Source organism: Ciconia boyciana, chromosome 1 (genome assembly GCF_034638445.1).
Source record: "Ciconia boyciana chromosome 1, ASM3463844v1, whole genome shotgun sequence".
Lineage (NCBI taxonomy): Eukaryota > Metazoa > Chordata > Aves > Ciconiiformes > Ciconiidae > Ciconia > Ciconia boyciana.
The window spans coordinates 76,343,668-76,370,791 of record NC_132934.1 but is presented as its reverse complement, the minus strand read 5'-3'; the positions used below and the strand labels follow the sequence as shown (position 1 = coordinate 76,370,791).

At 47.4% G+C, this 27,124-nt stretch overlaps 1 protein-coding gene across 1 annotated transcript; it reads right to left on the bottom strand.

The window, feature by feature from the left end:
• Window positions 1–25,874, bottom strand: SSPN (sarcospan). Its single transcript, XM_072875481.1, has 3 exons — window positions 25,355–25,874; window positions 11,990–12,076; window positions 1–6,992 (listed from the first exon to the last, which is right to left on the bottom strand). Exons 1-3 carry the CDS (start codon window positions 25,688–25,690, stop codon window positions 6,627–6,629), a joined length of 789 nt encoding a protein of 262 aa, XP_072731582.1. The 5' UTR covers window positions 25,691–25,874; the 3' UTR covers window positions 1–6,626.
• Between the last annotated feature and the right edge of the window lie 1,250 nt (window positions 25,875–27,124).

Sequence of the window (27,124 nt, the reverse complement as noted above, 5' to 3'; positions counted from 1 at the left end):
TTTTATTAGAAATAAAGTGGAGATGCAACTCCTGTTAATGCAGAAGGGCAGACTTTTGCAAGCCAAGATCCTAGCATTTCCTTTTGTACGCAAGAAAAAATGCTGAATCTGAAAACAGTAGCCTTAACAGAATATATATGGATATATGAGTACAGCCCGTAAACTGCCCTTCCCCACCCCCCAGCCCAGTTAGGTTACAAAATTTAATTCCTGTGGCAACAGCAAAGTCTATCAGCAAAAAGCCTGGCTGGCTGGGTCCCCATCTGATGCAGTGCTCTGGTGTTTGGGAGACTCGGACCAGGAGGAGCCCATACAAGTATACTTTTTTTCACGTTCCTGACCTAACACCACCTTGGATCATGAAAACCCAAAGCGTTTAGAGTGCCCGATTTATGGTGGTTTCTTTTCTGTACTGTTTCACTGTTTCTCAGCGTGTTGGCAGGCTTGGGCAGTGAAACGGGACGGGAGGCTTTCGCTTTTCCGTCAGCTCCCCTTGGTTCCCCTTGTGTGCTGCTCGTCTGCTTGGATTCGCAAGGTGGAAGGGAAAGTGTAAATGTCTGTTTTCTATTATTTTCATCACAATTGTTCCCTAAACTATCCCACCAAATCCCAGTATAGTCAGTATAAATGGGGATAGCTGCAGGGCTTGCTATCCCCATTTATCAGGCACATTACGGATCTGGGCCACTGGCTGTCCCTCCCCTCCCTGTGCCAGCACTGGCAGCTGTGGGGCTGGAAGAAAATGTCACAAAAAAAGACACGAGGGTGGCTTCCACACCCCTCTGCATGCATGCGGCTCTGGCTCCAGCAGCAATGCTCCTAGCCAGCCCGGTGGAGGACAGATCAGGCAAAGGCTTCCTCTCATCACAGTTTTGGTGAAAGAGAAATCCCACACTGAAGTAAGAAGAAATCCCTCTTCAGTCAGCTTTGGGCCATTTAAAAACAGGGTTCTCTTTACATGGCCACAGAGAGTGAAATAAATAGGGTTAAAAACCTGCCTTGCTCACATATCTCATTTCCAGGACAATCACAGCTCTTAACACCGAGGGCTGCCTTAATCGGTGCCACTCTCTGTATCTCCCGTAACTTGAGGTCAGCCCAGTGCTTGTCATTCATAATACATCTGACTGAGGGAGAGATGTGTATTCAAACCACCCTCCGCAGATTATTCTCCTGGCTCAGGCTGGGCTCCCGCTTGTGTTCGGCAGCTGGCTCTCAGACGCCCGTGCCAGGCAGGAATACCTGGGTGCACCCGGGTGAAGCAGGGAGTCATTTGTGAGCTTTGGTGGGTCTCAGCTCCACGCTCTCTCTGCAGTCAGTTACTGTACGCGGGCCTTAATGCCTACGCTCTAATGCGAAGATGGCTTTGTGGAGTGGGAAAGCATTATGGTTACGTGAAATATGCATTGCCCGTATCTTCTTAAATAAAAAGAAAAAAGAAATCCCCAGCCCCCCCCAGCAAGTTTGAAGTTTAGATGAGTCTTTCAACTGTTTGCTTGGACAAAGGCATGGAAATCAGGTACCAAAACCCAAAGAAAAATGTACCCTGGTCTTCGTAGATGCTATCATAATTTATAATATTTGACTACAGAGCCAATTTAGCAGAGGATAAATGCTACTGATTCGTGATTATATGAGGCAGCAGCGGAGCAGAAAGCAAAAATCCCTGGGGCGGGAACTGCAGAGACCTGAGACAAGCTAGCACCAAAATCCACCTTCTTGGAGCCCTTGCTACAGGTGCTACAGCCTGTGCGCAGCCACCTAAAAATGAGCTCAGGAAGATGATGGCTGAAGGTACAGCGCTGCCTGACATGATAAGGCAGAGGGCTTCCATACGTCTCAGAAAAACTTGGCCCTGCCTTGGGATTTATGTTACAGGCCGACAAGGGGAGAGATCCTCGACTTCAGCCGCCCGAGCCCGGCTGGGAGTGGTGGGTCCCCGCTGCCTGCCGTGCCGCACGGTGCCTTAAGGAGGCTTCGAGCTTCGTGCTTGGGACTGCACTGCTGTTGTTCCTCTGCACGTCCCTTGAATCCCCCTAAGCCAACACCCTTTGCTAAGACCGAAAAACATTTTCCAGACGCAAGCATGTGTACGTGTGTGGGTGGGTGGGGTGCAGGGGACTATGAAAATTTCAAGGGGAGGTATGACATCCTGGCTTTCTAAATATAGAGGACCTGAACTGCGGCTTCTCTCACACGCTAGCAGCGTGCTTTCTGTTTCGAAAGGCCCCCAAAGCAAATATTGCACTGGCTAGTGGCGTGAAAAAAAAAAAAGTAAAAAAAAAATAGTCCTGTGAGTTGATTACAGTTTCCAGTGCTCTTGCGCAGAGCTGTTTTTTAGGCAAAGCTCCAAGTGGTGCCCACGCAGAGCCGGCCGGGCCGGCGAGGCGCAGATGGCCGTCACGTGAAGGCGGTGGCAGGAGGAGTGGGCTGGTGGCAGCCCTGGCACGGGACCCGGCGGCGCTTCCTCTTCGCCCACTGTCCCCTGTCCTTCCAGCGGCAGCAGGGGAGGGAGAGGGGTGCTAAGTGCAGCCCCCCCTCAGGAGCGGCTGCTACCTCGGTGCCTGGTGGGGTTGAGAATGTGACATTTTGGCTCTGTGTAAGGCCACGTCTCGGTTCCCTTTTCGTTGCCGTTATTGTCACTCCAGTATTTGCATAGCACAACATCAAAAGGCCTCAGAGCCAGAGGAAAGTGGTAGCTGCTGCTTCTCCTTTTAAAAAAACAAGCAGTTATCCATGCAACACCGTCGCTGTCTGCATGTGCTCGGGGTGGAGGAGCAGGCATGTCACCGGGGAGTTATGGCCTTTGGAAAAGTTTTGCAGAACTTAATTTAATCGAGACTGATGATCTTTAAGCCAAGCTATAAAATCCAGTGAAGAGTTATATCCCAGTAATAGACCCTATTAGAGGGTCTAGCGCAGTCTATAGAAAGGATCTCCTCTCTATTAAATTCTCTAGGGCTTGAGTTCTCATTTACACAAAGGGCCCTTTTAGCTGTGTAAAATGGCCATAAAGTAGGTGTAAAAATGATTGATGCCGTCTTTACAACCCCTTTACACTGGGAAAACAGTGTAAAGTGGCCAGGGTGCAAATGAGAATCTCACCTGGGTTTGTGAGAGTAAATTACATCGAGGCCTTTGCAAATTCTGTGTGTCCACAGCGGTTTAATCCTACCCCTTTCTGCAGAATTCACCCAGAGAATAAATTTCCAGGACTTAAAAAAAAAAAGGTTTTTTATTCAGCACCTCTGTCCTTTCTGAGCCTTTTAGTCCCACTCTTTCTCCTGGTGAAGTCCATGTGGACTCTAACACCGGGAAAAGGCTGGGAGCTGTCTGAATATGCTGTGGTAGGTGAAAATCCTTTAATTAGTACTTTCCAAAATTCTTGATGTGAGCAAAATACATGTTGTAAAACCATACCCGGGGGAAACCAGTTCCAAATGCTGCCGTGTCCATTTCCCCATCTCTCCTGTTTTGATTTTATGCTCTTGAGATATATAAAGAGGAAATACAGAAGTTAGTCTTTGCTAGATCAAAATGCCCCATATTTATTCATTAAGCGCTAAAACACCAACAGAATATATGACGAATATTGCTTTCTTCCAGAGCAAAGGGTTAAGCTGCAACGCGCTGATTAGTGAACCGAACTCTGCGGCGGTGGCTCGAAGCGGAGGGTGCGCTGCTACGGAGGTGCGCAGCTTGCTAAGCGGAGCAGGCTCTCTTATCCAGATCTCCCTTCTCTTCCCCGTCCTGCGCTGAAGGCATCGGCAGCCACGCTGTGATCGTCACCACCGCCTCTTTCATGCTCTAGAGGAGTCCCAGAAAATGGAAGCCCAGGGGTGAGTAGGCAGAGGCCAGGCAACGTGAGCCCAGCCCCATCTAATGGGGGCTGGCCTCTGGGAGCCCAGCGCCTGGGAGGTGATGGGAGACAGGGAGTAAAAACATGTGGGTGAGACGGAGGTCAAAGGATTAAGGAGACAAAAGCCCGGCTCTGGTGGAAATGCCGCTTGGCCGGGGCCAGCCAGCCGTCTCCCACAACAGCTCGCCGCTGCCAGCCTGCACGCAGCACAGCCTGAGCGAGAGCGCTGCAATCCAAGTTATCTTCTGAACAACAAGGACATTTGGGAAAGGGCAGGGTGGGAAGCATGCCCTGCTCTGCCAGCAGAGCCTTCCTCTTGCTTCTCTAGCTGTCGGGGCGCAGCGCCTGGTGGCGAGGGCGGGAGGAAGACCCAAAGCTCAGCTGTCGTTCAGCCTCCCCTCGATCCCTTTCCCGCTTCTTGTTATCTTCTTTGCAGAGAGGAGAGCCCACATTTTTGGCCGGAGGGAAGAGCAGGCACAGCAAAGGTCGTGTAGGTGGGAGGCAGGTATATCCTCTGCCCTACGTTTCCACGGAAAGCACAGCTGGAGTCGTGCGAGGGATGGGGGGACAAACCAACATCTGAGTACAAGCAGCAAGTGAGAGGCACTCCTATGGATCCACCCCATATGGGAGGCTGGCCCTGGCACAGGTCCGTGAGCGCTGCTTGCAGCGTGCTCCGCTGGAGTCAGGGGAGATGGGCTGGTTCCCACCACTGCACGGACGGCCCCGCCGATGCCGGCAGCCTGGTCTTGCATCGCCGACGTGCCTGCACACTCCAGTGCTGTCTCGGCTTGCTCTGAGCATGCCTGGGAGCCGGGCTTAGGACTTTGGATGGATGACAACACGTGGGCAAGCGAACAGGCACCCTTGCAAATGTGCCCCGCAGCCACGCTTACTAGAGTGTTATTTTTAGGTGGATAAAAAAGGCCATTTGGAAGCTGGTCTCAAAAACCTTCGTTTTCTGAAGTTCCTCACTTTGCAGCTTGGCAGAGAGCACCTTGGTGACGCTACATCTACTCTAGAAGCACTTTCCATGACAAAAACTCGAGCACATACACTGAGCAGTGCTCTAGGTGGGCCACGGGAGACTTAACTATGTTGTGATCTTCTGACCCCGGAGGTATGCTGGTCTAGCCCTGGGCTGGCATGTGATCACCACATGGAAGACAGTTTTTGGGTAGGATTAGAGCTACTTAGACAACTAGCTTTTGCCAGACTGGGTTTTTGACTCCCTGGTGGATATTTTTGCTGCAGAAGAAGAAAGTTTTTGCTTCTTTGAAATGGTATGTGCTTCCTCCTTGCTAATGATTGTGGCACAGTTTTTCTGGCATGTGATTGCTCCACCCCACCGCAGAAACACCCTTGCTCTGATGAGGATCTGGAAATCCCTAGTCAAGAGAGGGCGTGAGCACCAGCTGCCTTGCCCTTGCACAGCTATCAGCAGGCAGTGCAAAATGCTGCCGGTTCAGAATTGCTCCTACATTTAGAAGTCCATGCTGTGTAAGTGGAAATGACAGCTCGAGGGGCAAACCGACATAACTTGTGTCAGTTTAAGGCTTGATATAAGGCTAATAAGACATGAAGCACTTCTAGAGACACACTTTCAGGGTGAAAAAGCACTGTTTGGATGTGGTTTGTTATTCTATGCTGCTTATTAAGAAATTGTTATTCTCTTGCCCTCATTATTATAAACTATGACACTGGGAGACTGGCAGTCTCTTCTTGCTTCCCTCCCTCCACCCCATTTTAAAAACATTCATTGTTGCAGGGATACATCTTTCAGGGCTGTTGGCCCAACTCCACTGCTGGTGTGTAAAGCTGATTGTCTTCAGAGGAGATACACCAAAAATGATTTGGCCTTTTGTGCTTGGAGTATAATTGGTGGAACTGGCTAGATGCCGGGTTTGGGAGCCTGCAATTACAGCAATGTCAACATAGTTTGCAACGTGACTAGTGATTTAGGGTCCTCCACTTTAGGAGTGCAACTCGAGGTTTCTTAAATTGATCTTTTCTTACAAAGTGCTGAGCATTCGTACTTCAGAAATCTGTCTGGGGTCTCAAGCAGGGCCCACCAAATCACCATTAGTCAACCCACTCATATTGTTGTTTATTAGCAATTGGATTAGGTAACCTATATCATTAGTCACTCTGAAAAGTCTTATGTAGATTTTATATGGCAGCCGTCAATATATTCACTTTGCTGTTGGTCTCAGCCTGCATTTGAAGAGGTCTTGACCTCCCTCATTACTTTTCTGCATGGTAAATCCCCGTCAGGTTAGTGTGGATTATACCCAGAGCATCTGAGAGACAATATATTCCCTAAGCATGATCAGCATAATTATAATTAAGCAGTTTGGACCAGATCCTTATCTGGTAGAAATCAGTATAGCTTCTCTGAAGGCAAGAACAGATATCTACCAGCGAGGGAAGTGGACCCTATTTCTTAACTGCTGTAGCCCTGCAGATGAGTTCCCAATGATTTTTTAAGCTCTCATTTTGTCTATGGCTATTAAAGATCCTCTTTGGTGGGTATTTGTACAGCTGCATCTTTAGGACTTTGTGACCTCTAGATAGTCTCACAAGGGACCTTTTGCAAGAGCAGCCATATGCAATGCTCTTAAAATGATTGAAAAATATATTCATTAAAACTGTGTGAATGTTTTTCCCTGTCAAAAACCTTATAAACACTCATCCATCCGTGGTGTCTATGGTGTCAGTATGCTGACATTTTCCGTTCCCTGGCTACAACCCCCCGCCAGCTCAGACCCTATACTTTCTGTTGCTGGCCTTCACTAGCAGTTAAAGGGTAGAACCGAACGCCCACGTAGAAGACCTGATATCTGTGTTTCCACATCACGAAGCATGCCAGCAGACACACCAGGGCTGCAATCAGATTGAGAACCATCTGCAGAAGTAAGTACAGGTTGAGTGTGCTGGTAAGGCTGCCACAGTCAGCTGCGTCCTGGTAGACGAAGGTCCTACCGAGGGGGTCTGCAGTGTCCAGTTTGCACTGGCAGGACTCGAGGATGGTATTGCAGGTAAATTTTGTCATCTGCAAATAATGGTGTGCAGCAAAAGCCACTGCCAAGACACAGGCAACCAGAGCCAGGGCACTCAGGAGAAAATACATCAGCTGAAAGAAAGAAAGAAAAAAAAAGGAAAAAAAAGAAAAAAACACTCTTTTTCCAGCTACACAGAGAATGAGGAACACAGAACGAATGCATGCACATGTACTTCACAGGGAATGCATGCATTCAATGGACTACCTGGACATTGCGTGCTTCGAAAATTGCAAGACAGCTATAACTCCCGGGTGATGCCAAGTGCAGCAGGTCATCTCAAAAACTAGTAATTCTGCCTTGCATATTTTACATGAGTATTGCCTTGCAATTTTGAGACCTGATGAGAGCACCAAGAAACCTGTGTCTCTATACAGCCAGAAGCTTTCTAGAGAAGGAGGGAGCTTCTTCCTCTACTGTTGTACCTGCACTGGCTAGACTTACAGTCATCAGCTGAGGTAAATTAGTGCAGTTGCCTTGAAGCAGAGCTGAGCAGACTGAGGCTTGGGCTGACATATTATCTCAGGCTGTGCTGAGAAGTAGGTGATTTTGAAACTTTGCTCATGTGTTATTCCCAGCTCTTGGTTTGCATGCCCAAACAAATCTGATTTATACTTGCAAATCAGGCAGTTATCAATCCCCTTCCAAAACTTGCCCCATAAAGGTGGAGAAGTCTTTCAAAGGCATGAAAGAGCAGCAAGCGCCTTTCGTTTCCCAGCACTGCCCCTGCTACGGCATGAGAAGGACAAGGGTCTGTTTTGTCACTCCCCTACTCCTTACACCAGTGGCAGCTTTAAAATAGGGTGGCTTTTATCACGGGTAGCTATGCAGAGGCCACCCCCACAAACGCATGGAAACCAGCAGCGATTCAGAGCCTTTGTCACTCTGGGTTGCACCTGAGACCTTTGGATAGCAGAGCATATGGACTTCCCTTGCCTTTGATAGCTGGAACTGGCAGTTGCTGTGCTGCATACAAAATATGTGTGAATGTATATTAAAATCATATTCTGTGTTTAGCCAAAATAGCATTTTTGGTTCTGTTCAGCACTGTAAAAACATTTATTTTCCTTGGCGTCTTATCTGTCAGACACATGGCATGGTTGGGAATCTGTTATTTTAAACAGCAGCTTCTCTCTTTCTCTCTCTCTCTTAACCTCAATACCACAAGCAAACTATCAATATAAAAGCATTTTTTATGACCTTGAAACTCCAAGTATGTATGTCTTGATAAAATTCACACTCCTGGTGTATTTGTCTTATATCTACAGCGCGAATCAATCTTCCTATTCAGTTGCCAGCGTGAAAAAAAAATATTTGGGCTTATTGCAGATCTTAAAGCACTATATATTTTTTCTCCCCCATATCACCGAATTCTTACAGCAAGATCTTCGTTTCCAAGACTTGGCTACTATTAAATTTAATTACTTCCCCTGCAGCCTTAAACCAAGGGCAGCTTCAAAATGAGGGTGGCTCTTATTAAATGCAATTACTTTCCCCTGCAGCTTTCAAGGTAAAGGTCCATGGGAGAGGTGAAGTTGGAAAATGGGGACACCTCCTCATATAAAGCACATAGAAGGGAGTGCTACTGACTGATAGACCTCCTCCAAACAAAGATGTGGTAATTCGTAGGCCTGTGGCAATACTTTAAAAGATGGTGCAAGTGTGTTTGATGGGGAAAATGGAAAATAGACAAGCATTGATGACCATTCCTCTTCTCTGACAGACCAAAGTTGCTCTGCGATGCAGAAGCCCTAGCAGACTGGCTGGAAGTCCCTGGATTCAGACCAGCAGGAGACAGAATCAGGCCTCCCTAATAAATGAGACATTAAGCAAAGACTACACGGTGTGCCTGATTCTCCCTAGCAGGTATTTTATTTAGCTGCCAATTTCTATCCAAAGTCAGTACAAAATAGCATGAAATCCACAGCCTAAACTACTACACTACAGGTACAGTAAGCAAGAATTTGCCTGTTGTGTATCTAAAGGGAAGGAAATCTCAGAATCCCTTCTAAATGCACCAAATACACGGGCAGCTCTTACAGCAATGCTCAGAGGCGAGCAGAGATGCATGGGGACATAGGGCAATTTCCAAAGAGCTTATTATTCTCACAAGATGTTTGCAGAGGAATGTCTCTGCGAGACGCTGAAAATGAACACATTTCCAAATACCAAAGGTGAGGCAAATGCAAATATTGCCAGTGAGGGAGCACAAGACAGTGAGTGCTGAGATCCCATCAGCAGATTAATCACATGCCAGACCTGGAGGCAACTTCAGCATCGAAAATACAACCGTGTAGTGAGCTCTGCCCAGGAACCAGAACTTGCCACTGGAAAACTGTTTTTTAACAGCCTCAGAGAGATAGGCACTGCGATTGCTGTTTAAATAGAAGGAGAAAAGGGAAGCGGGGAGAGACAGCATACGATGAGGTCAGAGCATGGCAGCTCATCCTCCTTTGGGTTCCTCATATGAGGAAGACACATTTTAGCAATATTTACTGGCAACAGTTTTGCTCTGTGCCAAAAAGAAAATAAATAACCTAAGATGGATCGAGTTCCTCATGGAAAAGGCTTCTCATAGTTATCAGAGGTGAAACCAGAAGGGTTTGCAGACGTAGATCCAGGGGACCCCTTCTGAAGGCAGTGGTGGCTCAGGCAGGAGCCCGTGCAGGGAACAGGAACTGCGGTGTGTGTCACGGCGTGGGCTGCTGGGGCTGGGTGGGCAGGAGTAGAGGGCGTCACGCTACCGTGGGAGATGCCATGATGGGAACCACAGTGAGTGACCTGGCAAATATTAGCAGATAGCCCAGGAAGTCCACAGGACATCTCCAAATTTTTCTATGATGTGGTCTTTTTTTTTTTTTTTTTTGCCAAGGCAGAGGATCTCCCCTTTTAAATACACATGTAACAGCTGGGCTTGCTGCTTTGCCGTACTGCAGAGCATGCTTCCTGCAGATGCAGAGACGGGGCAGGGGCAGAAATTCAACCTGGGACTCACAGTTGTCCCCCTAAAGAGCAAAGCCTCCCTCCCTTTGGGTGGTGGTCTCCCTTTTTCACGGACGCACAGGGTGCTGTGAATACCCACAGTGGTCTCAGGAAGGGACTTCTGCCGAAAGCACTTCTAACACCTCCTTCTTTAACAGGATCCAGGGCTCACGCAAGTGTGAAATGAAAGAAGCAGCTGTCGAGAGGGAGGAAGGCAGAGAAGACTGCACGGGTCTCCTCCCGTTTCCCACCTCGAGGGAGTCACTCGCAGTGGTCATAGGGTCACCTCAGGGGTTGACTAAAATCCCCCGGGCCTGTGTGTGTGTGGTTCTCCTCCCAATGTGACCCTTGGGCTATGCAAGGGATCCTGGGGTGCTTACTGCACTCCAGGGAAGCCTGGCCAAGATTTTCTTGTAGGATGATGCTCAGCATCTTGTAGGATGATGGTGGGCACCAGCCACCAGCATGGGGACAGGGCCTGGGCTGGGGAGCAAGTCCCTGGGAGGACAATTGGGGAAGATAGGGCTGAACCCAACTGTAGCGCTGGCCGAAGCATCAGGCCCCTGAGGAGGAGAGAACAACCCAAGCTGCTCAGCTTTGTCTCATGATTGTAATTTTGCATCCTCAGCTACTGACTGAACCAGAAGTCTTTCAAGGGAGACTTTAATTCTGCCAGGTGATGAGGAATAACCCATTTTACATCACCTGCAGAGCACTTTAAAAACATTTATTTTCTTGCAGGAGCAATGGCTCACATTCCTCACTGCCAGGGTGGGTGGTGTTGCTAACGGTGGCAGAGACATCTGAGCTGCCCAGCCCGACATGCCGTTCCCACTGCGAGGGATGACTCCCTTCCTGCTTGGATGCCAAGTTCAATTTAATGCTGCAGGGCAAGCAATAAAAAGCCTGGCGTGGCAGCTCACGCCCAGCCCAGCAGCTCCCTGGGCAGCCGTAAGGCTTACTGGCGGGTGTAAAGGTGACGGGGTAAGAATGTAAAGGCAATCAAAGGGCAGAAACAATTGTTCTTCTTCTCCCTTTCTTTATGTAAGTACGGGAGAAGCTTGACAGAGGCACAAAAGACACACCGGGGTCTAATTTCTAAGGGAGGATGAATGCCAGGTTTCAAAAAGCCGCTCCTTGCGTTTGGTTGCCTTCTGCCTTTCTCAGTTAATAATCACTGTTATTTTGTGTTGGTTGCATTGGTGTTTTTCTTGGTTATTATGTGTCTGCAAAATATTAAGAGCCCTGAAAATTACAATAATAAGGAAAAACAGCCCAGAAAAATGGTGTTAAAAACATCCCACCTGGAACAAGCATTCTCAGCCTTTCTTTTCTAAGTTGCTGACCAGTGTCAACAAAGCACAATTTTGGGGACCAAGGCAGGGCATGGTGCATGGTTTCTGCGCCTCTCTTGCGATGCTCAGATGGGAATTTGCTTCATGGAAGAACGCTTGTCCCCATGGTTTGCTAACGCTTTCCCATGTTCACTAATGCCTGACCCTGACATAAGGTACCATGCGCTGAGACATGGCTGCTGGTGCTCAGGTACAGCCTCTCTCTCCCCAGCCATGGACATGGGCAAGCAGAGATTTCCAGCCACGCTTTTTAATTTGCCTGTGCCCATGCAGTTTCTTATTTCATGGCGAGAAGCAAAACTGCTGGGAAGATGCTGAGATGCTTCTTAGATCACATTAAAAATTAAAACTTGATTTAAGTGGATCCATTTTATGCCACCCTACTTCTTACCCAGCTCCCTATGAACATCTCTACTTAATCAGTAACCCCCAATCTTTCAGTGAACACTTCCCAAATTATTCCAGCTTTGTTGATCTGAATCTCTTTGATATGCTTAAAACATGGGAAATAAAAAGGTATCTTGCTCTGATTTGAAATATTTGTTATTAGAGTTTCCCCTTTATAGGCTACAGTTTCTTCCTTAGTTGCCTGGAAAATACCAGAAAACCATTCTTGCATTTCAGGTGCATTTTCACTTCTTTTCATGTGGTCTTAAAAATATCCCCAGTATCAACTTTTCTGATTATATTTAACGACATGAGAAGAAAAAGAAATTTAAAAAAAGTCAAGGTACCTTTACTGTGAACTGCACACACGTCTTCTCATCAGGTTGGTACGAAATACAAAGCATAACAAATCCCACTAAGGATACCACACAGACCTGCAAAAGAAGAGATTTAAAATGTGTCAAATTTAAAAAAAACCCCACAAATACAACATTTTTTCAAGCCAAACCACCTTTCTGTGTTAGCAGCACCATAAGTCAAGGAGCAGCGTACAAGTCAAGTTGTTTGAGTAGGGGCTACAGCCATGCATGTAAGAGCCTCACACGTGTGAATGCACTTGTGAGGAGAGAAGAGCTTTAACCTTCACTTTACAGACACCGAGGCACAAAAAACTTACTCAGAGGGACTTTTTGAATCAGACCTACAAAGACACAGCCCAGGAATAGCCTCCAGGATGTGTTTCGAGTCTTTGTCCATGTAGCTAACTATCAAAAAGGAGCAGAAGGCTTATGAAGTTGGGCTTTGGGCTTGCAAGCCCCAAAAGCACCATCCTACGTACCACTGGATGCTGACAGGGTTTTTATGTCACCAGTACAGGTTGTAAATCAGTAACTATAGCTGCTGCTGGATAAGAAGCAGCACGCTTTAGAGCAGAGGCTTTCAACCTCTCCTGGAGTGGACACCTTACCAAAGAAGACATCTCCCCTGCAATCGGAGACTGCCTTTTAGCCCTGTGGCAGTAATTGCTGATGGTTAACAGTAATGGAAAAGTATTTATGCACTTTATTATTCATTTAGCTGTCTTTATTATTAATTCTGAAGATTGAGATTTATTTGCAGGAGCAGATACTCACTGGTAGGCATTTTCCAGCCACGTAAGGAGGGAAGCTCCTGCTCTGAGGAGGTAGCCCAATAAATAAGATTTCCTTTTTAAAGTAGAGTAATCTGGGCCCCCCATGGTGCTAAGCACTACAGTCAAGCGCCTTCCTCTCCCACATTTTTGGAGGACCAGTGAGCAGACTTCACTGGAGGACACAGGATCTGCAGCTCTGCAACCAGACTGCTGCTTTCTGGCAGCTTCCCCCACGCCTGGGCAAGAGGAACCCAGTGAGGGTTCCCTGTGCCGCCGCAGGCTGCCGGGGCCAGATCAGGGCACACGAGGAGTCCTGACTGCGCCCGCAGAGGGAGAGGGCGTTGGTGGCAGCTGGAGATACTCTTGGAGGAATCCGTGCGTGTTTGGGTTGCCTTGGACAAACAGGTGAGTCGATGGCATGCACGTGCTTTGAAATGCCACTTCATATCACACCTTTAAGAAAGGCTCAGGTGTGATGAGCCTTAGTGGGGACCTTGGCTGAGATGAGCCAGCATGCTTTCAAAGGTGCTAAGGCTTATCTTCACACAGGGCCGGGAGCGAGCTTTGGCCTCCTTGCTAGGAGCATCTTGATTATAAATGATAGCCATTAAATTCCCAGTGACAACAGCGAGAACCTATATTTTTTTTCCCCCCTTCATTTTACTTCTGGGGTTTTGAAGACTTCTCATTAATTGGAGGCTTTCTACTTTCCCAGAGCAGTGGGATTTGCCCTCTGGGGCCAGACCCCAGTGCGAATTGCCTTTGCTCAGGGGTGGGACTATGCCATGGAGATGCCTGCAGGAGTGCGGGGCTCCTTCTCTGCCCCATCCCCGCCTGCTCGCTGCATGCTACCGCAGTGCTATTCACATCCAGATTTCCAGCTCCACAGGGAACTGCTTGACCTGCAGTGAAAAATGCATAACTGTCCTTTTAGGCGGCAACGGTTAAACACATTTCTTTTATGATCTGATGGATAAAACACCAAATTTTTCTTTATACCTGCATTGTTGGTGTAAGGCACTAGACAGCAGCCCTGTAAAGGAAGAGTGCCTCTCCACACACAGATAGTCGTGTCCCTCAAGAACCTGTGTGATTAATAACACTTTTTCTCATAAAGTTTTATTTCATGTCATTTCAGTAGGACATGAATAGGAAGTATTGCCTGAGAACATTTCTAAAGAAAGCGTCAGTATTATTTACTCTTTTCCATGTCATGTGTATTTATATTCTGGTCCTATGACTTACACAAGGCCTCCAATTTATTTGTTTTCTTCTTTTTATTGTTGACAGCCATAGCTGACAGGGTTGTCGGGGGAAAAAACAACCTTTCTTGTCAAAGGTCCTTCAGTGCTGGGGTTTTTTTTGCCCTATAGTGCTTCTATGTGACTCAACCATGTTTTATTTCTCAGGATTTATCGCCTGTGTCCTTGGTCCCTTGCACTGTATATTAATCTTTTAATTCAATTAACATGCCCATAAAACTTAAATCTTAAGGAGATCATATCTCTAGTAATATCCAAATGATAAACTCCCCCAGTGGCAGTAGTGGCTGAAGGAATAAACTTGCAGCAAGAACTAAAAAAAAAATGCTTAAATACACTCGCTTAACATTACATCCCCAAATTCATGTGAAATCAAAGGGGCTGCTCACCTCAAAGCGAGACCTAAGTATTTTCAGGATCTGGTGCTGAAGGATCTTGTTCTGAGCAATAGATCAAATTTGCTTTGCTTCAGCTACACTAGTGGGCATTTACACTTGCACGAACCGAGGGCCAGATTTGCCTCCAGGTTACCCCCGTGAGACATCATGGGACTGTGCCCGCTCTCCCATTCCCGTTCCCTTTTTCCCACAGAAAGCCGACAGAGCTGCATTCATTTCTGAGGGCAGAGTCAGATACCAGTGGTGGAATTTTCTCTCTACCATCAAGTGCCTTTTACAACTTCTGGAAAACCCCTGCCAGCTTTCAATGCAGCAGGATCAGACCTCCCTCTTTAGAAAGCTTCCCATACAAAAAACTATCATTTAAAAGGATTTCCATCCCTGCATGCGCTTTCTAAAGTTCCTCTGGGATTTAAATAATATAGCCAGGGATACTTGAAGAGGCACATTTGTAGAGAGGTATTTATAAAAGATTACACTGGGTCGGGATGCTGGCAAGTCTTGGCCAGGATATTTCAGAAGGCTTAAATATTTCTTTTATAACAATATACCAACATTTTTTAAAACCAGAAATGTGGATTTTTGTAAATGACGGTAAAAAAGAATGTTGCTGAGAATTATGACCCATATATGTTTTACATGTCAGTTCTTTAAAGGTAAATTCACTCATTGGAGCAAACTGAAGTGCAGAACATTTATACAGAAAACAGCTTTACGCTTCTATTTTATGCATTATTAATAGATCAGTTTTGACTTATACCTGTGAAATGTAATAGAATAACTATAAAAAACCTCTGGTAAATATTCGTTAGGACCTGCTAAGTGACTAAGACAGCTGCATTACAGCAGGCACGTTATGGATGCTGTTGATGCTGATTGCTAAGTAGCATTAGGTAATCCTGTGTCCTAGTGTTTCAATAGCCATTGCAATATCCCAGCGTGAAGCATACGTTTCCTATGCCTTATTGACTAAGCACACAACATAAAATGCAACTGAACTTGCTTTAGCACTTGCTTGCCACCAATCAATATGCATTTGTTATACAAATAAAATAGATTCTATAAGAGCTGCAGAATAGCAGTTAATTAGATCAGCTCTTGTAACTGTTATCTGGAAATCTAGAAACATGCATTTCTATGCTGAGTAAATTTCAACTCAAGTATATTTCAAGATCCTATATTTCAAAATTTTCCAGATGGACTAACACACCCTTTGCTGAATAGGTAGTGACGTGAAAGGTTATCCAAGGAAAGAATTTAAATTTAGAAAAGTACTGTCTAGAAAAAGACCCGAATGTGATACAGATGTATTTAGGAAGGGTACAGATTTAATTTTGGTTAAGGCATACCCTGTGAAATCCCCCAGTTCACAATCCAGGGAAAACAGCTCTTTACTAGAGCTGGCTGAAAAACTTAAAAGTTTATGCTCTAGAAAAGTTTCAGTACTATTTCTTTTTAGCAGGAAGCAGTAGATGTTCCTTCCATTGGGCAGGAACATCTCGGGGCTGAAAAGTGACTTAAGAATTCATTTTTTTAAACCACAATCAAAATAGGAGAAGACTTTTTCCGGGTTGCCCCCACCCCAAAGAGGGCTAGAGCCTGTTGTCGTGAGAACTTAATTAAGATCCTGTAGATTTCAGCAGGAACGGGACCTGATCCCAAGCGCATTTAGGAGCGGGTCCCAGCTGATGTGCCTGGGAGGGTCCCTGCACCCACGGAGATCTAGCATGCAGTCCTTGGTTCTTCAGGACTTTGGCAAACCAAGTCTCCCGGCACGCACGCACAACCTGGCACAACTGGGTGTTCCTTGCAGCTTGGAACCTCACACGCTGCTGCAAAATGGATGGTTCAACAGTGAGACTGCAACCATACTGCAACGCACATTCAGCACTTGCAAGGAGCATGCCTTTACAGATCTTGATCATCTTAAAACCAGAACTCAAGCAGGAAAGAAGAAGATTGATCTCAAGCTTTGTGTACCCAAAATCCCTCACCTCCCTGCGGCTCACTTGCGTCTGCTCCTGCCAGGACTAAGCACAAGGTGTACGAGCGGCACAAGGACACCCCGTGGTAGTGATGTAGTGATGAAGACGGTTATGTCATGTACGGAATTGGGGGAAATCTGAACACGTAGGGCACAAATTTCCACTGTGGTTTGCATTCATTATCTTTGCACACTGACATATTAATGTGGTTTACTTTATTTTGACAGATTTCAAAACCACAGATTGCTCTAATCTGTCTGCATCTCTCCCTTGTATATTTGTGAAACTGGTTTTTCTTTTGTTATTGCTGCTATTTTAGCCTGAGTGTTGCTATAGAATAGGTGGTTTTCTCCAGCAAAGCACTTCCTACCCAGAGCATTTTGGAAACCCTGGCACATGAGACTGGTAAAGTAGGAGAGTTGGAAACATCTACCAAGACATGAAAGAAGGAGGCAAAAACCTGGTTCAAAGGAACATCTTGGGTCTACGCCACACCACAAGACAAATGCTGCAAACACTCACAACGACAAAATATAGCTCATCTGCTCTTTATATGGGGGCTTATTAGCAAGAACCTCCTGCTAACGTCCTGCTAACCTTTAGGGGCAGAAAGCAAACACGTTGGAGGACCATACCTCTCAAAAATAGGCAGTGTAATGCCACACAGCATTGCTGAGACCCACAGGTGGACTCTTCCTTTTTGATAAGAATGTAAACTCTCAAACTTCAGGGGAAAAACTGCTATTAACAGAATTAGGAAGAACTTTCCATTATGGACAAGTTATTTCATGGTTGCTCACTTCAAGACACTATGGATCTTTCTGTTTGTAGGGACAAAGGTAAAGAAATTATCTCTTGTAACTATCTCTGAAGTCTCTGGCTTACCCTCAGAGGCGATACTTGGCTTGACGGCTCACCTGCCTTATCAGATGTGGCAAGGCTTAGCTCCCTTCCACACCTTCGGAGAAGCCATGTTATCCACCGAATTTAACAATCCCACTGGACACAGACTTTGATGCAAGAAAGAAAATGTTCCCATTGGCTTTGCCATTATGAACCAGGATTGTCTCTGATGCCAGACATCTGCACAGGCTGTTGCAGACATCGACACTGATGTTCATTCACTTTATGAGGCTTGAGGAAATGGCAACGAAAGTGGGTGCTACAGGCAGCTTTCACTGCTAGCTTTCATAAGCCTCGGGTCAGCCTAGGTCTCACTACCACATGTAAAAGAAGCCAGTCTGCCACACAGAGGTATTGCACCTGAATGGGGGTTTTTTCGTATAGATTTCTCATTAGATTTAAGGACAGTCTAGTTGCTTATAAATTACTTCCAGAAATAATAGCTGTAATAATAATGATAAACATGTATATTGTAGTTGCAGGCAAAGGCCATCATCATCTAGGAAATCATTCTCTTAACAGCCATAAAACCCCATGATAACTGACCATCCCTGCCCCACTTACAGGATAAAATGACGATGTCTTTACTACAGGTCCCTTCAAACCATGCAATAACACACCATGACAGATACACATCTTTCTTTTAAATTCTGTAAAGTAATCAAAACCCTGCAAGAACATTCATAATCAAATGAAACCATATTTTTCTGCAAAGATCTTTGCTGTTTAGGTCAGTTGCTCAGCAGTGAAAATGGTCACTTGCGCTGTGGTGAGCTTTAATTCCCTCGGCAAAGCACTGCCAAGGCTACCATCACTTATGAAGCCAGGAGCTGCAGCAGCAGTCCATTACTGCTCTTAAGTCAGAAACACGGTGCCGGGCGATCAAAATCCTGAGGGAACCAAACAAAAAAATTAAAAGTTCCCAGAGTCAGCAGTGATTTGCAACGTGAGAAGTGTAGCATGGGTAAGAGTGCTACATGAACGTGACTCGCCGTTTGAGATGCGTCCATGACTATGAAGTTGTGGAAAGCCATCATCTCTATAGTCATAAGGTTACCAAGGCTGAGGAAACCTGTTTGAACAATCTCCCTCTCCAAATCTTATGTAGGCTTTTTGCACAAACATAATCCAGCCAGGAACTCTGATTTCCTCCCTCCTTCCCACGGAGGCTGTAGGGGGAAGGAGGGAGGAGCAGGAGGCTAAAACACAGAGGTGTCCAGGATTCGATCAGCACTTGGCCAGGTATCATACAGACCTCTGGTGTGCAGCTACCTTCTCAAACCATTCTTTGAAAACATTTCATCATTTTTTCCCATCAAAGTTTTCCTCTCTATACCTAATCAAAATAAAAGTATGGCTTTCAGCTAATCAGGCATCAATGCATATTTAACTCTTAAAAAATGATGAGATTTAATGGCAGAGGGCTCTGAAGAATACAGCTGTGGTGCTACATACGTATATGGCTATAAACAAGCACTGGAAACCTCACCATAGCATATCTCACACAGCGTACCTTGTTGCACACCATCCAGAGTTTCACGTACTTTGGAGAAGGTTCAATTAAATACCTAAACTTGGAGGCTCTTCTTGAAGGCAGTCCTCCCTCAAACCTTTTGATGTTTGCCCATGGCTAATTGAAGCTAGCTTGTATAAAAAATGGATGCCGGCATGACTATAATTTCCATTAGCTGCTTTGATGGCACCAGTTTTTAAGTGTCACCTTTTATTAAAAATTGAAATCGGTTTCCCTAATAACAAGTAAAAGTTAAAAACCCAGCAAGGCTGTATAGGAGGTAAAGCCTGACTGAAAGCCACCTCCACAATTGCTGCAGGAAAAGGTGTCAAAAGCAACAACAAAAAAACCCAGCAAGGGGCCAGGGCTAACAAGAAAGTGTCTCTCTCCTTTCAGGCTTTAAAAGAGAACACATTCAGGGGTTTTTAAATAGTCAGTCATCCCCCATATCAATATGGAAGGGGATCGGTTGCCTCTTGCTCTAGCTGGGGATGCTTCCCAATTATTGACCCTCTCTAGGAAGATAAAAAGGTTGCCTCACGCATAAAGGGGTTCTCTGATGTTTGGTAGGGCCACCACTGTGCAGCTGGAACGTCCGGCCTCGTGGAAAAACATTACATCCAGCAGGTGGGGGGATCCGGAAAGAGAAAGGCAAGGAGGCTGATGGGGCTTACCTGTACAGGTTTGCCGTGTTTTATCATGTGAGAAACCATGTGCAGAAAGGCTCTTGGTGGAAATATCTACAGAGCCTCATCTGTGGGGAAACTGTCAGAGACAATGTGGCCCTTGAATTGCTTCATTACACTGAGCCCGGGAGACCATCTACATTATAGGAACAGATGCAGCAAATCCCTTCTGGTCCAGAGGAGCACGGGTCTAGCCAACCCCAGCTAATCATCAGGACACACTTAACCCCAGTTTCTAATTTATATCGCTATATAGCACGGCACTGTCCTTTTTTCCCCAGACACCTGTATACAATGCTTCATCCTTTCAGCGTGCATCTCACAACAATGCTCTCAAAGCTTCTCCTTAACAGTTATACACACCACCACCGTTGTACCCATTTTCAGGATGAAAATCCCAACCCCTGGCCTCTCCCTGTTGCCATCTTCTACCATTTCAAAAGTCCAGCTTAATTTTAGGGGCCCTGCTGCTTCCCTGGGAATTGGGGATGCCGGAGCGACTTTGCCGAGAGCTGTACAAGCCAAAGAGGGTGCTGGGTGCGGGGAGCTTGTCACACCGTCTTCCTGCCATTCCAGCCCCAAAGCAGCACAGACTCTGACAAGCTAAAGAGGCAGAGGCTGGGTCAGCACTGCCTGTTACAGGCAGCACTATTGATTTTGGCACTCAGGTTCCCCAGCCCACAGGCACATGCCGAGTCAGTGGCAGGACCCACTGTCAGAGTCAGACTCTCATGCAGAAGTACATCAATTAAACAAACATCTCAATTATCAGCATCTGATAGGGATATGCGGCGTCCGGAGATAGTCCTGGCTGCTTGCTACCCACATTGTACTAAGCATCGAAAGATCTTTGAAGCATGAAAACCAGTCAAACTCCTCCGCCAGCCCCGTCATATGGATGGGTTTTCTTGCACCGTTTCCTGATGCTGCCACGCAACACGCTCGCTCTTGCCCCTCATCTCCTGCAAACTGTCCCTCACAGCTGGGTTTTCCAGCTATCGTGGGGTCTTCATTTGTCTCACCTACCCTTGTCTGCGAGCTGCTCGAAGCAAAGGATTTGTTTCCTTTTGTGAAGGTTTTGGCTGAATTTTTTTTAAAGGTTCTTTAAAAAAAAGGTATGAAAACTTAGAGACATAAATATTTCTGACCCCAGGTAAATGAAGAATAATTAAATTGCTTTTTCAGTTAAAAGTCCGCCTGCCTTCTGCACCACAAAGCCCCACATCAGAGAAGCCAATGCTTGAACAGTGCTGCCAAAAGGCACCAAGGCATGGCTACCCCTTGGGTACAGCTCAGGGACCCTCTGGCCTGGGGAAATACCTGGGGAGATGTGGCCCCAAAGGGCCTGAGCAAGGAGAAGCATCTGAGCTCCTGGGCTGGGGGTTTGGCCCGTGGCAGATCTTTTGAGACAATTTTTGCAATTAAATAAATGACAGCTGGAGCCACAGTTGCTGCCTTGAGCTGCTTGAGAAACAGATTTTTTTTAAAATGTTTTTTAAAATCCCAATTTTATGTACATCCATACATATATACGGATTTAAAATAACTTTCTGACAGAAATAAACAACACCCTGGATAATAATTTCTGATGAGCATTTCTGTAACCTTCTTAACTGCCTGAGTCTGCAAAATGGGGCTGAAAGGGAGCTTGCCTGTGAAAACTCTGATACTCTCTATTTTTGATCACAGTGGAAATAATCTAAGAGCAGATTTTTCAAGGAGAAATACATCGTTTCTTCTTCTGGGTGTCAAAAGGCCACAAGCTAATGAAAAAGAATGAAAAGGATACCATTAATATCTACTGCTTCTGCAACACTTTTCATCCAAGGATCTCAAAGCAAGGGGTGACGGATAGCCATTATTAACCCCACTTTACACGGGAAATAACAAAGTCTTAGCAAGGTTAAGTAACTTGCCCAAGGCTACGCAGCAAGTCAGTGGCAAGAAACAGAAAAATATAAAGCCCTGCACTCCCGGGTGGATTTGCGAAGAGTTTGTCCAAGCTCCTGCAAAACAGCAAGAAGAAAGAGCCTGCCAGGGTGGTCCCGCCTGCAGTTTTGGGTGCTCAAGACAGGCCTCACGGAAGAGCCGGGCAACTGCTTCAGACCTGGACACCTTCGCTGTAAATGGCTACAGGTAGGTGAAAAAAATGCCACCCTCACTGTTTTTAATGGCATTTATTTGCCTCTCCCAAGCAATGCGGCAGAGGCATTTTACAAGGAATAGGTTGTTGAAGCTGAGGCGGAAGTGGTAAATCACGTAGGCTCCGTGGTTTCTGTCCATAAACCTTTCCTTTGGTTTCTGACTAATGCCCCATGGATTTCGGATGAAATGCATTTCGAACCAGTAGGTTTTAACCAGGTTTCACGGTGAAATGCTTCTGATGCAATGCAAGCTGTATCATTTCCTTCTGCAGGAGCTGCAGGAGGGAAGGGCTGGTGCCAGGCACCCCTGGGGGGGACCCCTTAGGTGTCGGGGGCCTCCTCTGCTCCCTGTCAGCACATTGCTGGCCATGTTTATTCCACAGGATGGTGAACCAAATCCCTGGCCTGCATTATCCTCACAAACCCAGGCGGTCAGGTTTTGAAGCGGTTTGATTTGGACTGCCTTGCATGGTTTTCTTCAGTAGCATTTTACTCTAGCTGTTTCTCTAAATAAATTCCTTTTCATTCATGGTAACGCACTAAAGCACTTGATTTTCAGCAAGGAATGGTGTCACCATTTTGCCACTAACAAGAAAAAAAGATCTTTCAATCAATCAGGGTCTGTTTAACACATTAGCAATTTTCCTTCATTTTGCTGTCCTCCTGCATTAACAGCCGTGGGGTCAAATCCAACCCTGGTGCAATTCCAAAGGAGTAACACTAGGAATGAGCTTTGCCCATTATCTCTAATGTTGCTAAAAAGGTCTCAATAATAGATTTTTTAAGTTCTTGATTCTGAATACTAATCAGGTCCTTTAAAAAGAGCACTTGAGTGGGATGCTACTAAAACAAATATGCTCTGGTATTTTACACTACATCTTTCTGTTCCGTTGCTCATTTCTGTGCCAATAAATGAGTTTCGGGAAGTCACTTTCTGCCACAAGGTTTGTTCTCAAGCAGCACGTGGGTCATCCATCCCCTACCTATATGCTCTCCATGCAGCCTCCCACAGCAGCCAAAGAGCCAGCCCATAGGACATCCAGCCACACGTAGGATGTCCTAGCCAAGGGCCCTCCTTCATGGACCAGTTTCCCCCCCAGCTCTTTGGAGGCCAGTCCTCAGCACGCTCCCTGCCACAGCTCACCAGCAGCACCCTGTGACCTGCACACCCAGAAACTCCAGCTCAGCAGCTCCTGGCCATCTCCGTCCGATGTTCCAGTGGGTACCAAGTACCTCCATGGAGATATCACAGCACAACAACAAAGTAAATGCAGCATCATGTTGTACCTCCTGCATTTTGCCCCTCAGATATATGCTTTGCATTACTCCCGTGGTGCATCGGCCATGGCCAGTGCTCCACAGGTGCTCTCTTGCTGGGAGGCACTGGGGCTGCACCACCACCTCCACCTCTCCTTTCTAGCACTGGTTTCCCTTTTACCACCCTCTCTGCTGGTGTCAGACACCTCTTTCTCTTCTGCTCTGGGCTGAGGGTGCAGGGGAGCAGTGCTGTTCCCCAGGAGCCTGCCTGTCCGTGTGCCCCCAGCACACGGTCTCCGCCATCACCCTGAGGGCAACCAGGCGGGCACCAAAAGCCATTTTGAGCCAGGGAGGAATCAAACTGCACTTGAACGTGCGGGTGGCTCAACACGGCACCAGAGTGCCTAAGGTGAGGGTCACCATCGGACTCAAACCGTGGGTGCAGTAACCCCTCCCCACGCGTCCCTACCTGCAGCCCACAGGGTGCACTGGTCTTCCCAATACCCTGTAACATGAAGCTAAACAAAGCCCTGACCCCCAGAGCCAGCACGGTCCCAGGAGATGTGTTTCCCCAGAGGTTATCCTGGGTGGCTGGCGAGTGCTAAACACGACCACCACGGCCAAGAGGTGAGTTTTGCTTTGAGTTGGGGATTAGCTCAGGTACGCACACGGCGAGTTTTGCCCATTTTTCAGCAGGGGGGACTCTGAAAGCGACTGAGCTTTGCCTCGCGTGGGCATCCGAATGTCACTACTGCCAGTGGCTGCTGCCAAAAACGAGGGGGGTTAGAGCTCTGCTTTCAGAAAGTAGTGACTTTGGTGGGGTTTCGGGCCTCCCCAGGGGAGATCAGGCATATGTGGATGTCTCAGATGGATGCTGTTTGGACACTGATGACATTCACATGGGCCAGGGGCTGCTTCCATGGCTTTTCTCATATCCCTGGCCGTACGCTAGTTCAGTCCAGCTCACTCTTTCCCCAGCTTTTTCTAGTGAAAAACTATTTCAGACCTGGGATACTACTAGTGCTGTCTGGAAAAGACATAATCTGACCTCCAGAATCCCCAAAATAAACAAGAGGAATGAAAATGTCACATGCTGCTATTTTATCATCCGTACTCCCCCCAGGCTTGTAACAGCAAAAACCCCAGGAGGAAGTTCTCCTCCTGAGCAAGGGCAGGCTCTCACCCCACGAAACATCACTAAACTCTTAGATACCTCTTCAGTCGGAAGAGAAACAAGAAGGGCGAGATGAGTAAGACAAGCTCTTCCTTTGGGAGCTCAGGCCCTGCTCCTTCCACTCTTTGGAGGGTCACCCAGCAGGATTAATACAGCAAACCCCAAACAGTTCAGGTGTTCGGATAATCCTCTGACTGGCAAGGAATTACATTTATGGGAGATGCTCCCATAGCTGTTTTATTTATTTGCTGGGAGTTCTTACAGTCTAACAACACCCAAAACAGTGCTAACACATCCACATATATTTTCCTGAAGCCTGCTGCCTAGGGAAAAAACCCGCATACTAAATTACATCTATGGCACATCCCAGTCCCATAATCGCCGACCCTGTCTCTCCACAGGCAAACCGCACATCCCCGAGCACATGGCCAAGTGGGGCCACACCGCGCACGGCACCGAGACCCCCCACACCTCCTCCCCACCTCTGCAGGGGTGGCCTGCGCTGGGGACCAGCCCGGGCTTCCCCATCGGCGGTGCCTCCTGTTGACACCCAGCAGGACCCTGCCCTTTACCCCATCCCCGCCAGCCCGTGCGGCGAGGCCGGCGTGTCACTCGAAACGGCGCGTGACTTGGTGGGAGCCGCCGGCGGGCCCTGGGACGGGCTCCCTTTCCCTGCCACATTACCCATCCACCAGTGCCGTCCCCCTCCCCACGGCCACCTGCAGTCTCTCCCTCTGCTGGGGGAGAACTCGGGGAGCAGCGGGCAGGAAAGGGGTTAAATCGCGGCGGTTGTTCAACACAGCACAGCGAGGAAGCTCAAAAGACAGCCATTTCTCTCCTCTCGCTATTACCAACGCCTGGCTAAAAGTTGAGAGTTATGCTCTCACTCCTAGAACCTGATTGTTATGGTTTGGTGGGGAAAGAGGGAAGGGAGTGTAAGTAATCAACATTTTTTTCAGCATCACCAGGCAGGAGTTCACTGCAAAGCACAAGCTAATACATACATCTAGTGAACAGCAACCCTGTATTTTATTTAAGGTCTGTTGGGTATTTCAGGGAAGAAGATGAAAGATCATGTTATTCTGCAGGAGCAGTTTCCTTGGGAAAGTATACCCAGACATTTAATCCCAGGAATATTTATAGTTAGCATAACTCAAATGGTGTTGTGCATGCAGTTGGTTAGTCTAAAGTGGAGCGTCATGCAGCTTGCATTAATGTTGGCAAAGGCACTTTATGGAGAAACAGACTTTATGCTTACAATTATCCCAGCCCAATATGGAGTGTCTCTGACTAGCAGAGAAGAACTGATGCCTGCCATAAGGAAGCCCAGCACTGTTACAGAGATGCCTAATGCCAGCTGCAACAAAGCAAACAGCAGCGGGAAACGGCAGCCACAACAAGTGTGGGATTCCTCCTCCTGGCCAGTTTTGGGATCCCCCTTGGTTTTCTTCTGCTTCTTCTTCTTCTTCTTCATCGCGGACTCCTGCATCTTGCTCGAGTCGGTGCTTTTCTCCCCTTCGGGCGCCTTCCCTGTCTGGCTCTGGTTATTCAGGGACGTGCTGTGCTGGGGTTTCTTCTCCTCCTCCTTTCCCATGCCGATGAACTTTAGGTTTTCACGTGCGTGTGTGTGTGCGTGCGCTGATGGGGGTGTGAGTTTTTTTGCCCCCCAAAGCTTCGCTTTGTGCTGGCTGAGTTGTTCCTGGTATTTGAATCAAGGAGGCTGAACAAATATGGAAAACATTTGGAGCAGATTGTCAGAGCTTCGAAATGCCACATATAGCCCAGAGAAGAGGGGGATTCAAGGGGGGTAGCGAACTGCCAACATGCAGGCGCCGGCTCTGCACGGGGGCTGGCTGCGCACACACGGCTGAGCATGCGTGCTGCCACAGCTACATAGGTGTGAGCACACACGTGTGTGCCCGTTTGTGGAGGAGCTGGACAGGCAAATAGCATGCAGAAAGTCTGCATTGCCAGCTGATGAAGAGGAGGGAAATCTGTCTCCCCAGGGAGCCGGGAGCGATCAAGCGCCTGTGTCTGCGTGCACACTGAGCAGGCAGGTAGGAGCTCATCACGCCACGGCTCCCCTGGGGATTACTGGCACACAGAGCATAACTCGGTGAACCCACGCAACACCATGCACACAACGGGCACGTTTCATACACCGGCTGAATCAGATGAAATAGGTGCATTTCCGTGGGAGGGAGTTGATTATGTGTATGGAAAGTATGAAATTAGCACAAATAAAAATTCAAATTAATATCCTGGGGAGCCAAAAGGAACCCTGTCTCTTCCCAAAAGTTGCAAAAGCACAGCTAGGCACGTTTTATGATGAGGCAGACAGGGACCAGTGATGAGGACTGGTGCTTCTGTGCAGGTACTGGTAGCGCATGGAGCCGAACAACTGCTGAGCGAGTTTCCAGGGCTGCAAGGTAGCCATACCAGGAAGATTGTTTATGTTACCTAAAAGAGAGAGGGATGTCTTATTGTGAACATGTGGTCACCGCACTTTGTCCATACGTTGGCTCACGTTGGTGCTTGGGGACAGCACACCAAGAGAAGCGTTGGGTTTTTTTCCTGGAATACTCTAAAATTTTTCTGCAGCTGAATGCACTGCTGGGAGCCCTGGCAGGGCCTCTCGGTCGCTGGTGGGGCTCCCCAGGGGCTCGCCCACAGAGGTGCCAGCAAGACTGGGGTCTGCAGAGATAGACAGTGAATACTAGGGCTGTGAACAGGAGGGAGCAAGAAGAGGTGGATGGTGAGCAGTCCCGCACCGGGGCATTCAGCCAGGCCGCCATACACGCGTCCTCGCAAGGCAAGACCGTGGGAAGCGGGAGGCTGCCGTGATGCCTGTGCTTAGCTCACACCAGAGGAATTACTCAGAAGCTTAGGGGTAAGCAGGTGCTTAAATGCTTTGCTGGCCTGGGGCCTGAGTGCGTACAACCTGATGTATGGCCCTCCTACGAGCCAGGAGCTGCATCAGGGCCAGGGGAGCACTGAAACCCCTCCTCCGTCACAGGGATGCCGTGGG

Bases quoted from the DNA above. Each gene is read 5' to 3' on its own strand.
- SSPN (XM_072875481.1), bottom strand. From the start codon at position 25,690: ATGGGAAAGGAGGAGGAGAAGAAACCCCAGCACAGCACGTCCCTGAAT. The intron at 12,077-25,354 runs GTAAGCATAAAG...CTTCTTTTGCAG, and splicing joins CATATTGGGCTGGGATAATT to GTCTGTGTGGTATCCTTAGT. The intron at 6,993-11,989 runs GTACCTTGACTT...TCTTTCTTTCAG, and splicing joins GTGTGCAGTTCACAGTAAAG to CTGATGTATTTTCTCCTGAG.